The sequence below is a fragment of the Pleurodeles waltl genome, chromosome 2_1 (assembly GCF_031143425.1).
Source record: "Pleurodeles waltl isolate 20211129_DDA chromosome 2_1, aPleWal1.hap1.20221129, whole genome shotgun sequence".
NCBI classification, from domain to species: Eukaryota; Metazoa; Chordata; class Amphibia; order Caudata; family Salamandridae; genus Pleurodeles; species Pleurodeles waltl.
In genome coordinates, this window is record NC_090438.1 from 279,207,953 (window position 1) to 279,227,324 (window position 19,372).

General features: G+C 43.2%; 1 protein-coding gene across 4 annotated transcripts in view; it reads right to left on the reverse strand.

The window, feature by feature from the left end:
• ATP11C (ATPase phospholipid transporting 11C) overlaps window positions 1–19,372 on the reverse strand; it is a 589,522-nt gene that overhangs the window by 151,748 nt on the left and 418,402 nt on the right. For all 4 annotated transcript variants that reach the window (XM_069212455.1, XM_069212454.1, XM_069212452.1 and 1 more), the window contains exons 14-16: window positions 17,512–17,669; window positions 16,270–16,341; window positions 3,496–3,569 (exon numbers count right to left, since the gene is read on the reverse strand). In XM_069212455.1, the coding sequence (XP_069068556.1) occupies window positions 3,496–3,569; window positions 16,270–16,341; window positions 17,512–17,669 (304 nt within the window). The remainder of the gene's footprint in view (window positions 1–3,495; window positions 3,570–16,269; window positions 16,342–17,511; window positions 17,670–19,372) is intronic.

A 19,372-nucleotide genomic window follows, 5' to 3' on the forward strand; every position in this document is an offset into this window, starting at 1 on the left:
GGCACATTAGGATTTAGCCCAGTGCTTTCAAAGACCCGGTGTCAATAAGAGAGGATGCAGACCCCTGTTCTCATATTGTCACAGGGAGGGTGGGATTAGCAAAATTCACTGATCCCACCATTCCTCTGATGAGATAGGACAGGTACAGGTTTCCACAGACTCAGAATAGTTTTGCTAAGTTATCAGAGAGCGTTTTAACAGTGCATACTTCTCCGTCTCATCCTTTCATCTTGCCACTCTTCAAGCTTACAATGTCTGAAAATACCAGACACATTTACCGTCTGGCTCTATGCAGTGGCATCTTGTCAGTCAGAGCAGACCATGCGTGGGCTGGCACATAATTTTGCTTTCAGGTGAGGTCATTTTCAATTTAATTTTGTGAAGGCTCAGGCTTTCTCTGAAACTTTTTTTGCAGTTTTATTTTGTGCAAACTCAACCTGAAGGTTTTATTGAAAAATTCAGTGAGTCCGCCCACCAGTTTAAGCCCAGGGATCATGGCGCACTGCATTTCATGGAACCTGCTGATGCCACAGACACTGCGTAAACTACCCAGGATTCACCTCCATAGGCCTGCAGAATAAAGATTCTCAGGGACAGCACATTTAACTAGAGTGGCTACCGGCCATTTGCTGAATTAGCTCTTGCTGCATTTGCCATTCATGGTGAAAGTGGAGATATCAGCCAGGGTCTCCTGTTCGGCAGCAGACTGTGAGCACAACATTATTGTGCATTCTATCCTGCTCCCCTTCATTGTATGACATATATATGGAGAGTGTTAAGTCCTGAGCTGGGGACCGGATGAGATCCGAATCTGGACTGTGCTAGTGAAGCACTGTGGCCTTCCTTGTCTGCATATTCACCATGATGAATCATTCACAATTTCACAAATAACGCCAGGCAGGCAGGGCACCTTGACGGTTCTTTAGCATGCTACCTGAGATGCCTGAACCGCTACAGCTGTGAGAGACATATCGTTCAGATATGTTTCTTTAAAATAAATGTTTTTATCTGTGGTTATTTTACACATTGTATTGACATCTACCAGAACTGCAACTTTAAGAAAATGAAGAAAATGCATCAGCACAAACACAGTTAGTCAGTTATTCCTTTTACGATAAACAATTGCGACTAGTTAGGTACTATTTTAAAACACACACATAGCAGATCTGATAAAAATGATGCCATCACTGCACACCCGCCAAGACATACTTGCAGTGTGCATGCTCAAAACACGGCAGCAAGTTACCAACTCAAAACATATGCTTAGAAAAATCCCAATGCTCCTGCTCTGAAGCATGACTGAAAAATCACACACTGAAAATGATGCCGGAGGTACATGTGCCCATAAAGATGCCAGCAGTGCTACCTGACGAGACACCAGTGGCTCCATGCCAAATCACCCATGTAGGTGGAAGGGGGGGGGCTTCATATGTCACAGTAATGTGTGTGCCTGTCTCAATATATAGGGCACATTAGTAACAAATCAGTGCATGGCTGAGTATAACAGAAATCTGTATAAGAAGAGAGCCCACTGTGTGTGGCAGCGTGCAATTTTGTTTGTGGAAGTTGTGTATTATGGTTGTGTGTCTAGAATCTCTCTGCAGCTGATTGTGTAAAACCGCAATATCTGCAGGCCGAGTATGAGCCCAGTCACCAGTGTTTGTGGGCAATTTGTTTATGCATGTCTTACTGTTACATGTCTGAAGAGGTTAAGTTTCACAGTATTTTGTGTGTATGTGAGCACAGACGATTTGTGAATGGCTATATGTGATGCAGAGTATGCCAGAAGACAGTAACTGTATACTTGAGAACAGGAAGTAGTTTGTATGCTGCAAACCTACACAGTGTCAGGTTTTACACATCTCTTCAATTCCTGTGCAGTAGTGTAGCAAGGGTGCAAGAATCCACAATGCAAGCAAAGACCATTACTGAATTGTAACAGAACATCATTATTGAGGTGTGGGGCTAAGGGGACCCATCAAGCACCTGAACTCCAGTCCAAGTGCTGTACTAATAGCCACCCCATTGTTCCTGTACACAAACATCATGTTTAAGGGTGATTAGTTTGGTGTTAGTGTGGCTATATCAACTGCCTTTTTAGCTCGGTTTTCATTATTTGAGTTGCACATGTATGTAGCTCGATATTAGTGTGCCCATTATTGTTATTGTCACATAAATAGGATGCAACCTGCCCTGTGTGAGTCGAATGGCTTTAGCTATGCATTGGACCAATGGCAAATATTACACACCTCTCATATAAGAGCAAGATAATGAATGCTGTATATGTCTGAGGTTCATTGCTGATGGGCTCAGGTAAGCACTACATGTATTTTGCTTAGAATTGTTTTCCTTTAAACTTAACAGAATCCCCTTGGTAGCCATGCGAGTGTCACGCCTGAGGCACTGCATCTCTATGTACACGCTATGTGAGAAACTGGGAAGCCCAGTAAGGGAGCAGAACAAAAATGGCGTGCATTGGCAAAGGTGTGTGCAGGGCACTGTGCTGAAATAAAAACACATTGTAGGGTAGGATGAGGTACATCTGGAAAGCAGGTTGTGGGTCTAGACCTGCATTAGGGGGCATCACTCTTTAGTGATTGAAGTATGTTGGAGAGAGAAGTGTTTGGAAGTTGATACTGTCATAGTAGGACTGCATTAGGTGAGATTTTGAGATCTAGTGACGGAGAGCTATTCTCACTCTCCATGTCCGTGTAAAAGTTTTGTGCTGCAAGTCAAGACTGAGATGGGTTACACACTTTCATACTTGGTGGGTTCAACTGTTGGCCATTTCTTAGTGGAATGATGTCTCTTTAAGGTGATGTACTTTCGACTAGTAATAAAATAGCAACTCACACATCCCTATGTCTGTAGTCATGCCGCAAAATACTTGGTTCTACCTGAAATATCTTAACTTGATTCCTCTATTTGCATTTGCTTTTCTTACCACTGTAATATTGGGGTATTTCACGTTTAGCCTTTCTCTAAACTTAAGTGAACACTTTCCAAGCTTTGCACTGCTAACATTAAACAAAATTTGAGGGACGGGTGCCAAGGAAGACTGTTGCATTGATAGCCGGCAATGCTATAGCTGGCCCTGGCAAGGTTTCACCATTTGCTGGGATGTACCAATCTGGAGCTCTAAGAAGGAAAGCTAAGGCAGCATCCAATACAAAGTGCCACACCATACGTTATGCTTGTTCATATTGTGACATTTTAATTGAGATGAACTGTCAAACAATACAGGCACACCACTTTTCATTACTGGCTCAATACATAACGAGAGATAATGGCAATGACTGCCCGCAGAGTAGAAGTGATGAGGGTATGTAGATAGTGTGTACTGTTCCAGTCAAAAGCATGTAGAGTTGAAATGCAGGAAAATTAAGTTATCAAGACATTTTTGCATTGGTGTCTTGTTTGGTGGGTGGTCCTTGCAATTCAAGACAAGAGTTTACGCCCCACCACTTTCACATTTTATCAGCCCCCACTACTTACCTGCACTGTTTTTCACAAGAACGCTCATTCGTCGACGGACGGGGTCAAAGTTTAAAACGTGGAGGAGCTGATACCTAAAAGAAAAAACAGTCAATACAGAACTGATGGTTTTAAACTCCTAGAAATATACAATAAATAAAACAATAAGGCTGTATAATATTCAGCAGATAAACAGAAAAGTGGTAAGTATTTTTGTTTATATATTTCTGCTTCGAAGACTTCCTCTATTGATAACATGCAGAGTTACTTAACTGGAATTGTAGACCAGTTACTAAAAAAAAATGGTGCATTAAATTACCAAATGACAGATGATTTAAAAAATACATTGATATTTCTGTTACAGAAATGAATCACATTTTAAATTATATTTGACTGGGCTTGACATTTATTTTCGGAATGTATAACTTGATTGAACTGCATTTTCAGTGCCACAGTAAAAGCACAAGAACTCCTAGAAAGTTATGAACCCCATGATCTCATAAATAGATTTATCTGCAGTTTATTCACAACTACCATAAATAGAAGGGTGAGGAGATGGGGCTGATAAGAGAATCATAAAGAGTATGACGGGGCCTTTGGCTAACCTTTTGATACACACATCACTGTGGCTGACATCCAGGTGTGAACTCTAGTCACTCCCAAGGCCTGTGTTTTGTGGCTATCGATTTAGAGTCACTACTGCTGTGACAAACCGCTTTCAAGAAGAAGAGAGAGCAAAGGTGTAGACACTTTAAAATGAAGCAGACCCCCAACATAAACTCTTAATAACATTTGGTGTTTGGAAATGCTCTATAAGAAGGGGAGCTTGAGTCCCCAAACTTTGTCAACTATCAAGCAGCTATTCAGGTTGTGTGAGGAGGAGAAGCTCTGCAAGACTTCTGACTGTGACCAAGCCAGGGGACCAAGGACTGCTAGCCTCCCTGCTAGGTTAGGGGACATCACCCAGGGAATACAAGACCACCTGTCTTAGAGCCTGGAGCACCGGCACCTTTCTGCTTGCCAAGACCAGTGTGCCCTGTAAGAAAGAGGGGAGCATTGGAGGGATCGAAATCCAGTGGGGAATGGAGTGTATTCTCTGAGCGAAGTGTGAGGAAGTGGATGCTGTACCAATCTGGTCGTTGCCTGAGTGCAGGACAAAGCTTGTGACTCCCCGTTTGCCAGAGGAGGACTGCTGTGAAGTGAGCTGTGGATAAAGCCATGCTGATCAGGTTGGAGCCTGTGTGCTTTGAGGTGTCAGTGACCCCATATGCCAGGAGAGGCAGCCACAAAGTGAATTTAATTGTCGCTGGGTCAGACTGACAGTTGGACTGTTTGTGAATTCTCTTTAGACAGTGACACAAGGGTAGCTGAGGAGTGTCCTTCATTTTCTGATGAGTCTCTGGGGCTAGAGAGGGAAGGGAGGAGCTGACACTTACACCTGAAAGGGCTGTGCCTGTCCTCACACTATGCAGTCGCTAACCCCCTGTGGTGTGTCTGGGGCCAGGCCTGGACAAGAAGGATCTTGTGAACAAAAGTTTGCCTACTCCAAAGGCAGAAATGAGTATAAGTAGTGGACCCAAAACCCAAGATTGTTAGATTACTTCTGGATCAAGAGGAACCTCTGCCAAGGAAAAGAGCTGGAGGAGGAGTACTGCCCCATTGCCTGTGACTGTGCTTTGCTGTGTTGGCCTGCAGTTGCTGCTTCTGCCTTAGAGAAGACAAAGACTGGACTTTGCTGTGTTTTCCTGCTTGTGTAGTGTCTCCAAGGGCTTTGACTGAGCTTGCCCCCTGTTCCAAAGTCTCAGGCCATCAAAGACTTCCTATGCCAGCACTTGGACTCTTTTGCTGAGGGTCCTACCCTGCCAAGTGCTGCTCAATCTAGTCCCTGGGCCTTTGAGAGGAGAAACTGGTGGAGCCGAGCGGGAGACAAATTGACAGAGCACCTGCTTTGTGGCTGAAAAATTGAAGCACCACTGGCATTGCAGCTGGAAAATCAATGCAACACCCGCTTGCGGCTGAAAAAAATCAACATCACCCACGCAGCGCAGCTCTTCACCACTGTGCGTCAGGGTTTTGCATGCATCTTCGCTGGGCATCAAAACCACAGTGAGCCTGCACGGACCTGAGACTGCTCGTCCAGAAATCGACACATCGCTCTTCTGTAGGAAAGATAAAACGACGCATCGCCTACCCGACTGGAGAAGAATCGGCAACCTGCCTCACTTGCGATTCAGGAATCGACGCATTGCTTACTTTTCCGACACACGTTCACCCATGTGGCTTTATTTTTTATGCATACCATGTATTTTGTGTAAAAACAAAGCATCCTATAATGTCTATGGATTAAGACTCTTTTTAATTTAAAAATTCATATCTTGCTTGTATAAGTTAGATTTTTGTCATTCTGGTCTTGTTTGATTTAGATAAATATTGGCTATTTTTCTAAACTGGTATTGTCGCCCTTTTGTAGTGTTTTCACTGTATTACTGTGTGTGTTGGTACAAATACTTTACAAACTGCCTTTGAGATAAGCCTGACTGCTTGTGCCAAGCTGCCAAGGGGGTGGGCAGGGGTTGTCTTGACAGTGTAACTCTCTTACCCTGACTAGAATGAGGGTCCCTGCTTGGACAGAGTGCAAGCTGACTGCCAACCAGAGACCCCATTTCTAACAAGCACCTCACGTCCAAATCTGTGTCTCTGCACTAAAACATAGTTACTGTACTTTTCTCCTTGCCTCCATCCATGGCTCAAGTCAGAGGTTGACACAAGTTTCTGGAGTCCACCCACGATTTTTAGAAAGGGGGTTCTGTTCTCCTTAGAGACTAAGAGATATCACCTACTGCCTCAACAATGTAGCTCCTTGCCTTTGCAAAAGCAGTATGTTGTAAACCTCCATCACAGTGGCAGTTTCCTCTTTGTTTGTGTGAATGGCCCAGGAGGGTGTATGTTTTAATCACTTATTTACTGCAGATTAGAAGCACGTTTGTGCTGTGAGGCTGCATAAAGGACACCAGCATGAAACAAATAGGCATTACCAGTGACCTTAATTTTTACAAAATATTCCCAGCACATTTTGATTACACACTAAAAGCAATTTAAATATGTAATTAATGAGTCTAAAAACATTAAACAAACAAAAACTGATGGGAAGAATGCTTGCAATAAGTCTAACCACTGGCAATCGCTCATGCTAGTCGTCCAAACAATCATTATTTTGACCACCATTCTACCAAAGATTGGACCCAGTCAAATACAAATCAGTCTTGGTCCTGCCTCAATAGAACCAGTACAGCCTTACGGCCAAGCCAGGTCCTCTATGAAATGGAACACAAGCAACCTAAGTTCAGTTTCAGCCTGTTTAGACCTCCTCAGTCTGTGTAGCTTGGTTCTAGTGGCACAGTGAGCAAGAGACACAGGTCAGGGAATACCCCACAGCCACTTTGGGTGTTTCATCAAACAAACAAAAGATGATGGGAGGAATGCTTGCAATAAGTCTAACCACTGGCAGTCGACATGGTAGCATTCCAACCCATATTTTTTAATATCTAGTGTTTGTAATTATACTTATTTTCTATTAATATTGTTGCACCATTTATGGATAAATAATAACTTTACTTTTTATTTATTGTCATTGTTGTAATTAATTTAATGATTATATTTTTATTTTACGTTTGTAATTTATACTTTTATTTAACGATATTGTGGATTTCTATACCTTTGTTATCAAAATGTTTGACTTTGCATACAGCGTATGTAAAGTCAATATACATGACCTCGATATTTTTTGGTGATAATGTTGCTCGAATGAGAATTTACCTTAAAAATCAAAAGGCAAGAGGCGTCTGCCAAAACAGGAAATAGTTTGCTCAATTAAACATTATGGCTAGGAGAGTAGTTACAGAACCGGGGTATGAGGACTGTCTCTCTTTGTACATTGGATTGAAGCAACTTTTATACATTTCTCTGGATGCAATAAAACCATAAAAATGCAAATAATTGTCACAGAGCCATAGGCACAATTCCAGATAGGGAATAGAGGTGGACCTCAACCTGGCGTGGACACAATGTGGGCCAGCGAGTAAGTGTCCAGATTTCCGGCCAGAGGGGCATGTGGTCACTGCGTGTGCTGTGTCCTGATTGGCTAAGTGTGCCTAACTACATGTGGCATCTAACTTTAAGATGTTTTGGAAATGCAAGCATCCCTCTGGCCATGGCTGCTTTATTGGTGCCATTCTCCAGGGACCATTATAGTGTTGCTGCCTATTTGTGTGATCTAATCTAAGCTATCCTGTTTGTGTGTTTGGCTGCTGGCTAAGTGGTATGCCACCTGCGACCGGTCAGCCATTAACCTTCAAGGGCCTGAACCTCGGGCCTTCCTGACCATGTACCTACATGCTGGGGTTGACAGATAATTCACGACAGGGGACTCTAACAATGGTGATGTGACTTCGTTTATGTATGAAAATGTCTTGTTGGTGTATAAAAATGTCTTGTTGGTGTATAAAAATGTCTTGTTGTCATGCGCATCGTCATTGATCAATCCGATTTCAACAATATTTGTGCCCCGATATTTTTGTCAGAGATATTTCATCATACAACCAAAGGTTTATTTTCGGTTGGATATTGAGGTCAGAAGAAAGGCACCGACTGCAGCAGACCGGCAGGTGCACAGCCTGGAGTGTGTAGGGATGTCAGGACATGGATAACATTTATCTTAGAGGGCGGCAAGGAAGGTGTAGGGAGACCCGACGACACCGCCCAACAGTCACTTTGAGCTTTACAATAATATGTTCGTTTTGCGTGAAAATCCAGTTATACTGCCATACGATAAGTAGTCACTGAGAGGTCAATCAACACGAAAAGTAAAAAGTAAAATGATATTTATTTTTTTAAGTGCAATTTAGGACTGATCTAATCTCCAGGCACTGCAGTTCCAGCAACAGTGTCTTAAAACAGATCTAACAAATCAAGTATCGCAATACTTTGAACTCGCCCAAAACCGCCATTATATTTAAAATATTGCACAACACTTCGAGTTTCCTTCGTCAATCGGAGTACGGATTCCGTCCATGTGTAACTGGAATGACCTGCCACATACCACCAGCTGCTGTGAGCCAAATAGCTGAAGAGAGCTCGGGCACAGGTTGTACTAGAATTTATTTTCATTTATTGGCCGAACAGCAACTTGTACCGTGAAAAGATTTACTGCTCCTCCGTGTACATTCCGAGGTAACCCTGTTACGAGTATTTTTTTTTTACCAGTTAGTGAATAAAAGTAAACCTGTCTGTTATTTGTCATTTTTTAAAATTATTTTTTGTTCGAAGTTCACCGTAAAAGTACGCTTTCCCTGCAAGCAATACCAGACTCAACTTCGGCTGCTTGCAGTTTACACTCGTTACCACTGGATGGCAGTCTCACCATTCTATTGCCATAGAACGGCGCACGCAGCTAACGCATTATCTGAAACACTACATTCAATTTGAACACGGCGCTTGAAATGCAAAAAATAATTGTTCTAGGGTCCAATAAATTGGGGGTCAAGTTTAAGAGTAGAAAGGGGGTGGAGTCACAAGGGGCGGGGTCACAAAATTCGCGTCTGAAAGTCAATTCTTTAAAAACTCTTCCACAAATAAATTGGAAATAAGGACATGACAGTAAATCTTACTTGGTCACAGACAGGCTGCATTTAAAATGTCCCTACCAGTATGGGGGATACCTGACTCCTATGCTTTGTAATCTTTGTTGTCTAATGCAACATTTCCTTACACTGATTTACACGTGTATGCTATAAAGTGATCTGACACCCTACACTGGGATGAATAGTGCTATAAAAGATATTGTGCAAAAATGAATGAGTGCTATTTAAACCGTTATAAGTGTAAATACTCATACAGATACAGCTGACTTTCTGATAGTGCACGCAGATCTCTTACATACAAGGGTTGAACAAACCCCCAAACCTGCCTGCAAATAATAGTTTGGAGAAAGAATTTCTGTTATTTGCATTTGCCCCCAAAACACTATACAGTAAACATCCGCTTAATTATGTGCCAAGGCACTTACATTCACCTTGGACATCAACCTTACCTTCAAAGAACACCCTGCCAGAAACAGAGATGACCTCATACTGGCTCACCCTTCTAAAGAAAGTCAAACTATTACTTCCAAAAAGTGACTTCAGAAATGCTGTTCAAGCCCTTGTACTCTTGCATCTGGTTGGTGGCAATGCCCTACCCCATGGCCTCCCAGATTCCACACTTGCACCACCCCTTAGGGACATCCTACATGCCACAGCACGCCTCATCCAGGATATGAAGAAATAGGATCACGTCACCACATACTAACAGAACTCCATTGGCTCCCCTTGCCAGCCTACACTTTCTTCAAAACTAATGGCATCATTTACAAAGCCATCATAGCCAGCACCCCGGCTTATATTGCAGACATGCTCATTTCTGATGTTTCTCGGTATAGCTGCAGCAAGGACAGCATCAGACTGCAAACTATGAAGTGTGAAAAATTAAAAACAAGACAGCAAGTCTTTTCCATCAATGCACCCAGGATCTGGAAAAATATTCCTGCAACTATCAGAACCAGTCCAACCCACTTCAATTTAGAAAAGCGTTAAAGACTCCCCTCTTTATAGAAGGCTACATTACAATGTGTTAAATATCCACAACTTCCTCCCCTATTGATTGTTGCCTGGCTTGTATTTGAACTGTAACAGCGCTCCGCTGCCTTGTAACTACGTTTGCTTTATAAAAGTAGCATATACATTCATGCATGCATACTTTCTCTTATGCACATGTGAAGTAGGAACATGCTGAGTGCCTTTGCTTACTTCCATTACATTGGTAATTAGGTATTAGGCTCCAGATGGCTCCCAGCTAGGATATAACTCCAACATAAGGAGGGCTGATGGCCCTTTAAGTGAGGCATTTCTGTTGGACCCAGCTGGGAGTAAAAATAAGGAAACTTCTCTCACGCCCTGCAGGTTGCTGCTCCAAATGGAAAGCACATAATATGTGAGTCCTGTTTAAAGTGTTCCTATCTCTGCATACTACAACAGGACAAATGTAGCATATTACACTGGGGTGCCGGCCAGATTCCTGGTTCTGCTTGATGCCCTGGAGTCCTTGCACTGTTTATACCTTCAAATATAAACAACTCCCAAAGCATGAAATCCTGTTATATTCTATGACTCGGCTTATCTTTAAGGGGCTACAACATTATTTGTGCCAAATCTATTGTCATGAAATAAAAACAACCAAGTACCTCTCAAAAGTGAAAAACATTAGTATTATTAGACTGTGTAATCAACAGAAAGCATTTTGAGAAGAATGCTGAGAGAGGGGTATTGGCTCCATCCAAATGTTAACATTTACTAGAGTACAGATTTCAACTAGGTAGAAGTTGTGTGCTCCTGCAGTAAAGGAGTGCTTGTACTGCACTATTTGCCTTGTGTGAGCAAGCATGTGCTCAATACAACATGACTGCTTTGAATATAGTGACAAACTAATGATCAAGGCTACAGACCTGTTTATTTTACAGATAACATATTTATAGTGAAAATCATATGTTAAAGGCAATGCATAAGGCAATGCATCTTTGAGGATGGATTGTCATTACCGTTTTAAAGCTTCTAGAGAGGTAATATACTGCAAAAAGCCTCAAGGGTACCATAGCACACAAACATTTTGGTGTTGTTTTCGCCCTCCGACAAACTAACAAAAGAAGATTTGCACTTTGAGAATACGTGTTATGTTATTTTAGCAAGGCTTGCATATTGTTCTGCCAACTGTAATTTTGTACATACTTGTGATTTTATGACTGTATACCAATAGCTGCCTTGTGGGAATGCTTTGCAGAATACAATAGGCTTGAGTTGGAGGCCAGTCTGTGCTCAAGGCTATTCACCTGATTGCTTATTTGGAAAGGTTATATCAGCTGCCATAGGTTCAATCTTATTATTACGGAAATTTACGACAATCACAGTAGGCCAGCCTTATTTGTTGTGAAGAACGCATATTAAAGTCAACAGGTCTTTACAGCTGGATTTGTCTTACATTGTGCTAAAACCTGTAGACCCTGGTTTACATGGTTTTTCAGAGTACTATAGTAGGCAAGGGTTTTGGTTTCCTCATCTGACAAACTCAGTGGGTAGAAGATCTTCACTTTGATAATCCTTGTTAACCCTCTTAAGAGGTGCTGAACACTGTTGTGCCAACTGCAACATTCATGCTTCAGACTCACTAAACTCCAGTGCACGCCAGATGATTCCCACTGACAAAGGTAAACACATTCAACAGCTGAAATCAAAAGGATCTCAGTGCTGCACAAGGCTATCCAGTGTGCAGAGGGATGTGGAGACCTCATCAATTTGGCTGAAAATAAAGGCTGTTTCCAAGAAACGAGCCAATCATAGCATGAAGAGGATATGTGACATGCTTGCCAAAACTTAATAACTTCAGTGATGTAATTTCACTAATATCCTGGGGCAGCGGAGGTGACATCGCTCATCTAGGGAGTCTCACGCAAAATAATATAACGAACTAAGCAATAAACACAAATTCAAGCACAAATAAGCATATCTACAACACACAAGTATGTGTGCAAACATGCCCACACAATCATAGGCACGACTACAGACCCAGCCTAAATCCCAATGGTGATGTTTTAGTCTCAGCATGCATACCTTAAACTCATGTTACTAGGTTTATGATGTAGACCTTGACACCGTTTTTTCATCAATGATTGTGCAATAAAGTGAACGCTTTTGGTGAAATTATATGGATGATGCCAGTGTCCGTGACCTGCTCACAACTCTTTGCTGCCTTCTGACCACCTGATCACGACCACCTATCATTCCATCACTTGCCTTCCGCTGCCCTCCTTCCACCTGCTCACCATCTCATCCTTTCGTTATGGCAGCCTCCATATCACCTGTCCCCACTGTTGGCCTTCTACCACCAGCCCATCATTGTTACACATAGGACACTCATAGGACTCTCCCATCACTTGTTTATTTGTACCCTCTTCCCTGCTTGCTATTGGCCTACCTCATGCTTTAATAAAAGCTCCTACCACTGCACACAAACTCTACAAGTCTAAGACTATCTCACCTCTGCAGTCGTAAGATTTGTTCATTGCTATCGCCATACCAAAAGCACAGTTGACCTGTACTCATCGACCTTCTGCTTATAATGCCCTGCACCCACCTGCCCACCACTGTTACCCTTCTCACAACCAGTCACCACCTACTCATCACTGCTGCCCACCTAACACTTGCTCATCTCTACTCTTGGAGCATCTTCTCATCACTGGCCTCCTGCATCGTGCTCCGCTCACCTCCACCCTTTGACTACCTGCCTACTCGTCTGCTTCAGACACATGCTCACCACTGCCATCCTCCCCGCACCTGTTCACCACTGCTTTCCTACAACTACCTGCATACCGCTGTTCCCTACTCCTACCCTCGGCTCACGAATTCATACACGAGCACGCACAAATGTGGACTTTGGCGTGCTTATGCTTACATGTGTTAGCACTTTAAAGCCAAAACTACTGCAATTCTCAAAGACTCGTTGGCTTGATTATGCTCACCGCATTCAGCCACTGCCTGTCGTCGTACTTTTGGCTCATCCTACATCATATCGGAGATGTTAACTTTTTTTTTTTTTAGCACTGTCTTCAGCTGGAGTCCATGCTGTAAGAGTCCTTCCAGAAACAAATGGACATTGGACATCGCCAACGTCATTTACCACATGTGCACATTTTGCAATGGAAAGGCATGCTAGTGAAAGCAGGAGGGGTGCAGTCCAAGCAGCAGTCAGTTAGGAGTTATCTTCTGCTGATAACATCCTAAGGACCGCACATCACTGCACCATACGTAGAGGCGTGGGCCAGCTCTCAGATAGCAGCCTTACCCCAAATCCTCCCATATGTTTCAATACCTGGCCCATTCATGCACCTTCAAGCTGTCTCTCCTCCACCTGTGTCACTGCACGTCGCCTTCCATGGAGCACGCACCGACCTGTGTTGCTCAATGGAGGGTGGTGTGCAACGAACCATCCGGACGCAGGGTTTTAGTGGAGCTAGTGAGGAATTACACCTCATGCACAGTAAACTGCTGCATGCCTCTCGGCCTGTAAGCATGTTGTGCTTTACTTCTGCGTTCTGAGGCTTTTAGTCCAATGTACCCGAGCAACTGGGAGAGCTGCTAGAGCAGTATACCCGCCAGCAGATCCTTAAACAGACCTGCAAATAAGGTCCATTCTTTCCCAAACAGGGTACAACGTCCCAGAACCCCTGCACTACGTCAGTCCAAAAGTCCCCACATTCTCCATCTGGTAGCACACCAATAAGCCTTTATCTGCTGGGAGCTAGACAGCATCTGCTCCTCAGAGGCAGTCATCCTCAGCTTGGGGACCAAAGCCTGCTGTTACAGAAGTGCCAGGCACTGCTCCTCTGTCACCTGCATGGGGCTCCGCTCCTTCCATACAGCCACCTTCATCCACCAGTGAACACCTAGAGTGGAGCCACAACTACCATATACTGTTCTTGTGGGCATTTTCTTTCACCATCTTAAATGGGTCATGTTTTGGGGCACACAGCCAAGCAAGCAATGCAACTGCTGAGCCCTAATGGCCCCCCACATCCATACACCCAGCCTAACGTATGCTTTTAAGTGTATAGAGGATCCAGATGGTATATCTCATTACCGTCTGCAGAGGTGCTTGTGCAATTTTCAATGTGGGGGTGCTGCTATCAACATAACATCACTGAAATCATAAGGTCTGTGAAAAATGCAAGAGTCACACAAAGAACAAGTGTACCAAATGTATTCAGCAACACCGTGGTAAGGATGTAGTATGCAGCTAATGGCGCATTTTAGAGCATACTGTTGCAAATATATTACTAAAGCATGCTGTGGTTGCACACTGTCATTTACAGACAGCAAGCACACTTCCCATTGAAATTGCCACTAAATTTGCAGAGACGTACAGTTTTGGTGAAAAAACAATACAGCGCACTGGCAATGTGTGGAAATCGAGTTTCAGGGAATATTTATCATTTGTGGTCACCAAGTGTCTTGATTTATTTTAAGTGTCTCAATATATTTTGACCATTAAAAAAAAAAAAATGTTTCCATCACACACTTCAGATTTACAGACCTGTCTTAACTGGTAATATATTCCGAAATATTTGCACAGTTAATATATCGGTATTTACTTTTGTGTGTGTGTGTGACATCCTACAGCCTTACTTTTCAGACTCCCTGAGTCCAAGCAAGATTGTCATGTAGTTCACTTTACAAAATCCTCCGACTTTGCAGTGAGAGAAAGTAAACATCATTCTTCGTGTTAAAAGATGAAGCCGTTTTTCAAAAGGCACAACCTGCACAGAAAACGTAACAAAATAACAACATAATTTAAAGGCATCTTTATTGCACAGTCACCTTCTGAACTACAGCGTGGTTATTCTGGGGGTGCTGCAGCACCCCCACACCTCTTGGTCCAGCACCTGTCACTGTCTTCCATCCTTACTCCAATGTGAATGGAGTTGAACATTTTGTTTTTCTTTATTTTAATGCATCTCGCAGTTGCATAGTGAGGGTGCCCTGGGCCCTAATATAGGTAAAATAAACAGGTCCCCCGTGCCCTGGTCAGGTAATAAATGGCAGCCATGAATGGGGTGTAAAGTGCACTTTATACATTTTGGAATGTTCCAAAAATTATTTCACTCTTTGACACAGGTTTCAGCACAGTATGGTCTGAAAGAGTATGGGGATTCTTGATTGCACAATGAATCAACAGAAAAGTACCGAAGCAATACGTGTGTGTATGTGTCTACAAAGCTAGAACAAAACACCAGCAGCAGCAACCCACACGTAATACTTAGCGCATATACGAAACACGCACAGAATGTACACGAGCACACCCCACACACAAGCACACACATAGGTATGATCTGGAATTTAAAATCAAGCAAGGCCTATTGGCTTTGCAAATGCTTGCTCTGCCTGGCGCTGCACAGGAGTGTTGGGTGAAAATGTCTCCGACGGCACAGCGGGATTTTTGTGTTGGGTGGCAGTGTCTCTTGTGAACAGGGTATTCTGCTGAGGAAACATTCGACAAGCGACTCTGCCACTGCACGGTGGAATGTAGGTCGCCACTGGCGGTCACCACGGTGACCACTGGGGGAAGGACAACCTGACCATATACGATGAAGACCCCAGAACACATCGTGCTTCAGAACTCTAGCTACACCCATTACTGTGTGCAATCTTTGTCCTTTGGTCCACATTATCATTTTGTCTTTATAGTTCTATGACTCTATACCGGGACAAGATAAATATAATTGCATAATTATATACCGTAATCTAAATAAATACAGCTGTAGACGCAAGAAAAAAGCAATATAAACAAAAACACCCAATTTTTAAAATCAACTGAAAGGTTCCTCTCAGTGACACAGGAGGGAAGAGGCAGATTTTCATCAGCCAATAAGAAACACAAAGATTTTTTATCTAACATAAAGGGAAATGTGCGCATCCCAAAGAAAATACATCATCTTTACAGCTGAATTACAGCAGTTACGGTCTTCCACATGATTTACATTGCCCGTTCTTTACAGTCTGTTTGTTACCAGGTCTTTCTGTATAAATCAGCTTCCAGGTTGACTGGACATCACCGTGTTTTTGACACTGCAATGCTATGAAACTGGTTTACCAGTGAGGTACACAACATATGTAACAATACAGTTATTTAGGATTTGTGGTTGCCATTACTCACATTTCCGTTTCTTGTTTTTGATTTTGTATTTTCATGTACTCATTCTCGACTCCTAAATATGTAAAACCATATCTGTGCCGGAAAAAGATCAGACAAAACATTTTCAGCTTCACTTGATCATTGAATCACTACGTTTTCGACAAAAACAAAATGAGGTCTCTGTTTCCTTAGGTCCCACATCCATGGAGACCAGCCAATGAAAGGAGTTCCACTTGGGCTGCCCCCTCCCAATGATTATCACCCTGTGGAAAACACTGAGCGCAAAGGAATCCTAAGCTGGAGGGTTTGTGATGGACTCTCTTCTACCCTCGTGGGCACGAGCCAAAGAAGCCCCTCAGCAGATGTACACGAGAGCTACCGGGCAGCTAAATCCACCAATGCCACAACAAAGTAGGGTTAGGGGACTGGATCTCCCACGTGCCCCCGCCACCTCGGTGCTCTCGTGCCCCACATCATTACCGGGTATAAAACTCTTTTACAAGAGATTGCCGACTTTTAGGATCCTCCATAAAGCTGGCCAATCGCAACTGTAACAGAACATGGCATTTTACCAGTTAGGAAGACATCCTTTTCCTATGAAAATAAGCAGTGACCACTGCAAGCATCAAGAAAGTTGGACGCATATTCCCCAGTTAGTGGTCTGAGCGCTAGAAGCACCTCAGAGCGAACATTCAGTTTCCAGGATCCTTACTCTAGGCCACCTCTCGTGCAGCACCCATTCCCCGCTCCCGATCCAAACGCAAGACGAGCTATCCGTGCAGGACGAGCCATCCTTATAATGGAATGTATAGCCTTTAGGTTTCTCTACTGTAGCTGCTGTGATACATGGCATACAGGAAGTAATCCAACCAGTAAGTAAGGCAAAACTGGGTGAAAAAACACTGCCATCCAAGGAGTTGAGAAGCATCAACTTTCATGAAAAGAGTCAATCAAGACAGCACAGTTTCTGGCTAAAACTCTATGCTCAGATATCTCTGAAGCTTCCCTCCCCGCTGTGGTCACCTATGACCCCTCACCCCCACTCCACCAATAAACACTCTTGCATTTGCAGCCATTCTGTCCTGCAGACGCACTAAAGATGCAGTCTAGAAGCACGCATGCATAAATGAAAAAAAAGAAATATAAAAATTAAAAACATATGTTGATAATACCACGTGTACTAGGCATTAAAGAATATATAAAAATACAATAGTATTCCAAGAAGTAGGACATTCTTCAACTAAACCTAAATGATGAACTTACTTTTTAGCTCCTGTCACCAATGCAATTTCATCAGGAGAAGATGAAATGTAGGAATATTTACGCTCTGAGGTTAAGGGTCGTCCATCAACCTGATCGTGCTCTTTAATTCGTACAGTGTGACACAAACACAAAGCACGCAAAAACAGCTCCTCCTTTTCCTAAAAAATAAAAACATAGGATCAAACAGGTTCTTTTTACTAAATTATTACTTCACACACAGAGAGCGAAAACTAACACAAAAAGTATGCAAAAAAGACAATTACACAACACTGAAAAAATGACCTCCATGTAATACATGCAGACATTTAGAAATTAACTCATGTCTAACCTGCTCAAAACCACTCATAACCGTGGGACACTTTCGACTTTGTAACTCGGTTGCCCACCCAAATGGGGTGTCTAACGCATCAATTGTTTGCGACCATTTGGCGCTGCTACATTTCATAGTGCCTTGCACACAGGAGAATAGGGACCATGTCGCCCCATTGTATTTGTGAATCAGAATGATTCGCATGTTACTTTGCTAATTCAAAATATTCTTCTGGCACCCCAAATAACTTTTGTACATTGTGACATAGCTTTCTGTGGTCACAAAGCCTGTAATTTTGTGATTTGCAACGGAAAAAGTTTTTTTTTACATCGGGCTCTAAATTGCAAAATTTACTCCAAACAGATTTATTGTTCAGATACTCCACACCTACTAAATTTCCTTCAAAAAGACATTTGCTTCCGATACTCCACATCTGTTAAAACATCTTCTATTAAATATTCACCTTGTTCCAATATATTTGGCTTTCTCGATCCTCACAGCAGCAGTGATGCGTCGGGGCGATGCAGTGTCCTCGATCCTTGCAGCAACTTTGATATGTTGGTATCATTGGAGATGTGCCAGTTCGAAGTGGTGCAATGATGGTGATGCGTGGATTTTAGCAGTTGCAGCACTTTACATCCACCTCCTAGGGCCCAGGACTGGATTGGCATAACCTAGCAGGGCAATAATCTCAGATGGCAGAATTCAGGTGCTGTAAGCAATGAGTTTGAGGTCTTCTGTGTCCCTGAGCCTTCTTAAGAACAGGAGGTAAACCAGTAACCTCTTGAAGTCAATTTGGTTCGGGGTTGTAGAGATGCAGGTCTAGTTCTTCTTACTCCCAGGTTAGGAGGGCAATCAAGCAGCAGGTCAGCAGGGCAGGAGTTCAGCAAGTCCAACAGAGTGACTGTCCTTTCAGCAACATAGCAGTCCTCCTTCCTGGCAGAGTATCCACAAGTCCAAAAGTGTACTGAGTTGATGGTGTCTGAGGTCCAGGACGTATACCCAGTTGTGCCTTTGAAGTGGGGGAGACTTCAAAGAAAGGCCTTTGGAGTGTACAGAGTCCCTGCTCTTCCTGTCCTGGCTCCAGACTCACTACAGGGGGTATGCAGCCCTTTATGTGGGTGCAGGACACAGCCCAATCAGGTGCGGGTGTCAGCTCCTCCCTCCCATCCTGCCCAGGATGGCCCATCAGTCACACCTAAGCTCTTTTTGTTTGTGGCTATCTGAAGGGAATACACAATGCCCAGCTGTCACTCACCATATACATGAATATAGAGACAGGCAGAAGGCACCAAATAGTTGATGTAAGCAAATGCCAGATCTGGGGGTGTTTGAAAAGTTTCAGCACTCGATCCATCATCCTTTTCTGTTGTCAAAGTTGCCATAAGTGGGAAGAGTATGCCCAGACGTGGGTCCCGTGTTCACTGTGCCACTGGATTCAAGCTAGCCTGGCTGATGAAGGGTGATACCCTAAAACTGGCCCCAGGATGCTTGTTTCAGTCTAAGGAGAACCTGGCCTGGCTGTTCAGGTTTGATTGTTCCCAGGGGAAA